Genomic DNA, 6,858 nt, shown 5'->3' on the forward strand with positions numbered 1-6,858 from the left:
AAAGGAACAGTATGTACAAAGACCAGGAGGTGAAAGGGAAGCATTTTTTCCACTTCCATGGAATGAATGTGCCCTGTGGTGCTGAGGATGTGGTAGTCACCAGGACACCACTGGCTCTGACCTCATGGGACTCCCAGTCCATATGGGACACAGATCCATTACCAGTAATGACCTAGGGTGTTCAGGGATGGGACAGGGAGCTCAAAGTGGGGTGCTTGATCCAGGGGAGCAGGAAGGGCTTCCTGGAGGAGGGGACACCCCAAGAGCTGAGGAACGAGGAGCTAGCTGCTTAAGGACAGGGCAGAGGGAATAATTATGTGCCAAGGCCCGGAGGGCAGGAGCCTAGAAGTTCTTCAAAATTGCCAACCGCCCAGTCAAGTCAAAAAGGGTGGAAGCGGGGCGGGGGGGGGGGTTGCCCACAAACTAAAAAAACAAAATTGCCAAAGATTAAGGACGCATGCCTCCCCACCTCCCTCTCTGAGCCTTGACCTTAATGTTGAAGCCTCCATTCCTAAAGCGAGGAGAGCGGGCTGTGGGATGCTTGACTCTCAGAGATACCTATAACTCGGATGTCCTGCCTAGGGGCTAAGGGGCCCCGGGACGCCTGCGCCAGAAATACACAGCAGCAACTGTCTTCCTCCGTGTTTAATTCGGTATTGCGGGAGCACCAATAAATAGTTCCTTCCCGCCCCTGCAATCTTCCTCCTAACCGGGGCAGGGCCCCAAGGGCTGGCTTCCCGTCGCGGGAAGGCACCTGCAGCCCAAAACACCACGGCTCAGGCCCGCCGAGCCGCGGCACCTGCAGGATTCCCGGAAGTTCCAAAGGGGCGGACCCAGGCCTTCCCACAGTGGGCGGGGCCTCGGGGGCGGTGTGACGCTATGGGGGCGGAGCCTCGCCGGGACGTCCCCCAAGAGGGCGGGCCCCTCAGGGGGCGTGATTCTCATCAGCAGCTGTCACAATGACGTCCATCCAAATACGCATGGCCTCCGGGCTGGGCGCCACCATGTAGAATAGGCGTTCGTAGGTTTTCACGCAGAACGTCAGGCGAGGGTTGGGGCTCTGGGTTAAGCAGCAGAGTGAAGGTGGTTAAGAGAACATATGGGTTCGAATCCCAGCCTTGCTACTTACGTGCTGTATGGCATTGGACAAATTACTTAGACTCTCTGAATCAGTTTCCCCATCTGCCTTCCTAAATAATGCTACCTACCTCCTTGGGTTATGAAGATTGAGTGAATTAACATTTGGGGGCTTACGATTTGGGGAGCAGGAGGAATCTAGAAGGAAGCCCCATGTCCCCTTTCTAGCCTATCTTCTATATTAGAAATACAAGCATTCACATCCCCCCAAATCTAGGTCCCCCTGGTTTGTAACTGGAAAAAACGAGTATTTACACTCCATTTATTAAGTAGCTACTTGCCAACCCTGAATTGAGTATATCCCTTAGACCCATTCATTACTTTCTGTTAACCTTCTCAAGTCTGAGAAAATGGGTTTTACTGTGCCCATTCTGCAGGTGAGAAAATGAAGGCTGGCTAAAGGAGTCACTTTACTGATGTCCCACAGCTGGGATTCCAACCTAAGCTCTAGAAGGCCATAGTCGGTTGCTCCCCAGAGCTTTCTAAATACCGTACCAGTTGCCAACATTTAGGTTTCTGGCACTGCACTTGTACAAATTTCAAATTCCTGAGTTCCTTAGGGCAAAAGAATATGAAGTAACACCGTGTGGCCCATTCCCATTTGGCAACCATGGGCAGAGGCTGAGAAACGATCGCCTCCTCTAGATGCTCCCAGGCTGCCTCCGTCCTTACCCTGACGTCTTCATCCATTTATTCCCAGCTTGGCATCAGAGCTTGCCAAAATTTTTGCTCTTGATCTTTTGCTCCAAGAAAAGTTAACAGTGGCTGATGAGAGCCAGGGACTGAGCTCTTAATTTGTGGTCGCTGCAGTGAAATGACCCGGTGGGCTCCTTCTGGGCTGGATGGAGGACCCTGATGGTGCGGTCTACCCAGGGGCAAGCTAGGGTCTGACTGCAGGGGCTCTGACCAGGAAGGCGGGGGGGGGGGCACCAAGCGGGGGCTTCACCTTGAAGGCACAGCGTAAGTGGTCGTAATAGACTTCCTCGATGGCCTGGAAGTAGATGACGCCTTTGAGCTTGGTCTCTTCCTTGTCTAACGGAGGGAGGTGAGGGGGGAAGACAGCTAGTGAGAGGTGTGCGTCTGTGCATCTGGGCAGGGGTCGCTAGACCCAAGTCCTGAGACTGGTGTTGGGGTAAGGGAATGGTGGCAGAGTCTGGAGTTCCCTAAGATACCCTGGTTGGGAGGTGAGTGAATGTTGAGGTTGGAAGGGAGACTGGACAAGACTGGGGAATGGGGTCTGGGGAGCTGGAATCCTAGGTCCCTGACTGCCTTGGTCCTGGAGAAGAAAAGAGACTAAGGAGAGGTTCCGAATCACTGACTGCCTGGGAGAAGAAGGGTGAGGGGCCTGGACTCCTGGGTGTTGAGGGCGCAGGGAGGGCGAGGACAATGCCAGTTCATATTCCTTCCAGGTATCTTAGGAAAAAATGGGGTTTGGGGAGCCAGAATTGTACGAAAGTGTTACCCATGTCACCAAGGAGGGCTGGGGATTTGGATTCTGGGTCGCTAACAGGGCTGGGGATCCAGACTCGTGGGCCTGAGCGAGAAGGGGGCAGGAGGCGGGGTCTCTTAGGTGTCTGGTGGGGAAGGCCTCCGGAGGCACCACTTCCAGGGTCCTAGGGGCCCAAGGACCCAGGTGGCCAGGCCGGGCTTACCGGCGTAGTAGGCCAGACGGCGGGCCTGGCGGTCGAAGCAGAACCACCGCTTCTTCCAGGTCTTTATGCGGCCACCCATCTTCACCAAGGATCCGCGGCAGCAGCCTCCCGACACCCTTAGGTGCGGGCAGCTTTCGGGATGGTGGCCCCAGCGTTCCAGGTGCTGCCGGAGATCCAAGACCCGAGGGCCTGGGGGGCGGGGTGGGGGCGTGGGCGGGGCCTGGGGAGGGAAGAGAAGGGGGCAGCTGACATCAAACGGTCACGGAGGGCGTGGTCCAGCAGCCGGGGTGGGGGGTCCTGCTCCCCTGCTCCCCTGTAAGGCCGGCCACAGCCTTTAACCAGCCATATCAACAATGCCAATCATGAGAATGATTCTGGCAGCTCCATTCAGTGACTAGGACACCCTGCCCCCGTCTTACTAGCAGCAACAACTTGACTCCCCATGATTGCCCCTGGGACAGGGCTACTGGAGCCCCATTTTACAGATGAACAAACTGAGGTACAAGAAGGTAAAATGAGGGGCGCCTGGGTGGCTCAGTTGGTTAAGCTACTGCCTTTGGCTCAGGTCATGATCCCAGAGTCCTGGGATCGAACCCCGCATCGGGCTCCCTGTTCAGCTGGAAGCCTGCTTCTCCCTCTCCCACTCCCCCTGCTTGTGTTCCCTCTCACGCTGTCTCTCTCTCTGTCAATTAAATAAATAAATAAAATCGTTTAAAAAAAAAAAAAGGTAAAATGATCCACCCGAGGTCACCCAGAGCTTCTAGGGGGTAGAGCTGAAACCAAACCCAGGTCTTCCTGCCCCCAGAGCTCACCCTGAAGCACAAGAGGTATGGCAGAGAAGTGAGGGAGCCCAGTGGGACCCTCATATACTGTGAAACAGGGACCAAGTAAGTGATCCCTACATGAGAGTGGTTTCCATTACTGTTGTTGTTATTCTTGTTGTGATGAAATCAGCGATTATTTCCTGTGCTAAGCACTTTATAGGTATAATCCCTCTGCCCTCTCAAACTCTCTTGGGAGGTAAGTTAAAAAAAAAAAAGTGGAGGGGGGAGGTAAGTACATCATTACCCCCATTTTACAGATGTGGAAAGCAAGACTCAGAGAGGTTAAATCACTAGGCCCAAGTCACATAGCGAGAGCTGACCAAGCCAGGACTCGCCAGCAGAGTGTCATCTCAGGCCAGAAAGGGGAGAACCAAGGCAATGAAAGTGTCTAGTGTGTACGAGGCCCAGCCTGATTGTACCTGTTCTGATCCCTGCAAAGAACGGTAACGATCCCCATGGTCACACTGAGGCTCAGAGCAGTGTGCCTCAGACTTGAGTGAACAGGCAGACCCACAAGGGATTTTGTTAAAATGCAGCCTCGGGTTCAGTCAGGGGTTGGGGGGAGGTTCTGCAGGTCCAACAAGCTCCCAGGCCACCAATGCTGCTGGTCCACGGACCACACCTCAGGTATCAAGGGCTGAGAAAATGAGTTGAGAAAACAGAGGCGAGGGCAGGGTAAGGAGGGATGAGAAACAGAGAGGAGACTCACTGGATGGAGATGGGAAGAGCTAGGCAGAGGGGAGATGCATAGGAGGGGAAGGAGCAGTTAGCAGTTAAAAGGGCACCCACTGGGGCCTGGAATCGTCTATGGGTCCTGTGGCCAAATTAAAAAGTTACACTAAGGATCACCAATGTGTATGAAAGGTCCCACTCCCTGTTGGGCACTGTGCCAAGTGATCAGTGATCACCTCCTTTCCTCTCCAAAAACAAAAACAAACAAACAAAAAAAACCCTATCTCTTGTCCCCATTTGCCAGATGAGGCAACTGAGGCTTCTAGAGAGGAAGTGGCTCACCAAGGTCACCCAGGTAGGACGTGGCAGGATGGGGGCTTCAATCCAGGAGAGCCGGTGGGCTCGGGACTCTCGACTCCACCGTCGCCCACCATGTCACCCCCACAGAACCCCTGCCCCTCTCGGAGCCTCAGTTTCCCCGTCGCTGAAATTCGGGGGCTATCACAGCACCCTCCTCACAAGACTGTTTTCAAGGACGAGCTCGAGGTCAGGCTCTCCAATCCCGGGACTGCGCTTCTAGGTGCGAATCCCAGAGAAACACTTGCGCGTGCGCAGAAGAAAACAGCTTGGGGTGAAACGGGGGCGGAGGCGGACAGAGCAGGGGGCTGTTTAATAAATGATGATGCTCCAAAGCAGGAGTGCTTCATTTTTAATGAGGTAGAGCTTATGCCTGGCAGCCCGGAAGGCTCCACTGCCCTGCCTGCTTTATTTTACTCCCTGCTGCTTATCAGCACCTGACAGGCTACTTAAAATTTCACTTACTGAAGCTGCTTTTTCTGTCCATCTGCCTCTAAATGCCGGCTTCCCCCAGGGCAGGGATTGCTATTCGGGTCACTGTTGTGACCCTAGGCCTGCCACACAGTAGGCACTCAATAAAGGAAACATTAAAATAAGAGGAAGAAGAAGAAGAAGAAGAAAAGGACAGATGGTTGAGAAAACAAAAAGCAGATTGAGAACAATGTGCAGGCTTGGGGGGGGGGAAATAAATTCACAAAAAAGGGTTTGATCAGTGTATGTGGAAAAGTATTCAAAAAGATTCGAAGGGGGCGCCTGGGGGGCTCAGTCGTTAAGCGGCTGCCTTCGGCTCAGGTCATGATCTCAAGGTCCTGGGATCAAGTCTCTGCGTTGGGGTCCCTGCGTTGGGCTCCCTGCTCAGTGGGGAGTCTGCTTCTCCCTCTGCCTCTGCTCCTCCCCCCTTTCGTGCTCTCTCTCTCTCTCTTAAAATAAATAAAATATTTACAAAAAAAAAAAAAAGATTTGAAGCCTTTTCAACAAGAGGAAACACTTGTGCCTCCTGAAGTACAATGGGGAGACCCTCGCTTCCCCAAATCCAGTAGCATTTGTTATAACAAAAATGTATTCATGCGGGATGCCTGGGTGGCTCAGTCGGTTGGGCGTCTGCCTTCGGCTCAGGTCATGATCCCAGTGTCCTGGGATCGAGTCCCGCATCGGGCTCCCTGCTCCGCGGGGACCCTGCTTCTCCCTCTGCCTCTGCCTCTCTCTCTCTCTCTCTGTCTCTCATGAATGAATAAATAAAATCTTTAAAAAAAAAATGTATTCATGCTATTAGCAGGGGTAAAAATAAAATTTTAATAAGGAGCGGTCAGCTAAATCCAGAATGTGCAAAACTCTGCAGGATAAATGACTCAATTTTTTTCCCCCACAAATAAATGGCATTTTTTTTTTAAAGTAGGGAGGGAGGACTCTTCATCTCAGAGATTTAGAAGACATTTTAAATGCATTATGCGGACTTTCTTGGATCCAGATTCAAATAACCAACCATAAAAAGACATTTCAGAGATAATTAGGGAGATGTGAATGTGGATCACATATTAGGATGTAACAGAATTATTAATCATCTCCTAAAGTATGGCAATGGCATTTTTGTTACGTTAAACAGAAAACTTCTCTATCGGAGATACACAGGTGAGGTATGGAGGAAATGATACAATATGTGGAATCTGCTTTAAAATATTCCAGTGCACGGTGGGAAGTAGGTGAGGGATCAGTACAACAAAGTTGGCAACTGAGACAAGATTCGAGACTGATAATCACTGGGGAGCCCAGCTGGCTCAGTTGGTGGAGTGTGCGACTCTGTGACTCTTGTTCTTGGGGTCGTGAGTTCGAGCCCCACGGTGGGTGTAGAGATTACTAAAAATAAATAAAAATCTTAAAAAAAAAAAAAAAGAATGGTAATCATTGAAGCTGCATGGTGGGTACACAGGGCTTACCAATCTATTCTACCTCTGCATATGCTTGAATATTTGTATAATAAAGATTTTTAAAAGAATCAAACAAATTTTTAAATGTTTTAAGTGATTTTGAATCAAATTTGAATTGAAACCAGCATATCGTTGCCCTCATTTTACAGTAACTGCTGACTTTATCACCCATTTATAGAAGAGGAAACTGAGGCACAGAGGAGTAGAGCATATTACCTGAGGACATGCCATGGATATAGATAACCATAATGGGAACAGAAACCAGGCCTTTTTAGTCACCCCCCACCCCCA

The 6,858-nt window shown here is 51.2% G+C and overlaps 1 protein-coding gene across 1 annotated transcript; it reads right to left on the minus strand.

Moving 5' to 3' along the window:
* Window positions 1–627: 627 nt before the first annotated feature.
* Window positions 628–5,831, minus strand: PHLDB3 (pleckstrin homology like domain family B member 3). Its single transcript, XM_081807001.1, has 3 exons — window positions 2,790–5,831; window positions 2,084–2,169; window positions 628–1,060 (listed from the first exon to the last, which is right to left on the minus strand). Exons 1-3 carry the CDS (start codon window positions 2,866–2,868, stop codon window positions 926–928), a joined length of 300 nt encoding a protein of 99 aa, XP_081663127.1. The 5' UTR covers window positions 2,869–5,831; the 3' UTR covers window positions 628–925.
* Window positions 5,832–6,858: the final 1,027 nt, after the last annotated feature.

Source organism: Leptonychotes weddellii, chromosome 16 (assembly GCF_054177405.1).
Source record: "Leptonychotes weddellii isolate Sample4059 chromosome 16, ASM5417740v2, whole genome shotgun sequence".
Lineage (NCBI taxonomy): Eukaryota > Metazoa > Chordata > Mammalia > Carnivora > Phocidae > Leptonychotes > Leptonychotes weddellii.

Bases quoted from the DNA above. Each gene is read 5' to 3' on its own strand.
- PHLDB3 (XM_081807001.1), bottom strand. From the start codon at position 2,868: ATGGGTGGCCGCATAAAGACCTGGAAGAAGCGGTGGTTCTGCTTCGAC. The intron at 2,170-2,789 runs GTAAGCCCGGCC...TCCCTCCGTTAG, and splicing joins CCGTCTGGCCTACTACGCCG to ACAAGGAAGAGACCAAGCTC. The intron at 1,061-2,083 runs GTGAAGCCCCCG...TGCTTAACCCAG, and splicing joins ACTTACGCTGTGCCTTCAAG to AGCCCCAACCCTCGCCTGAC.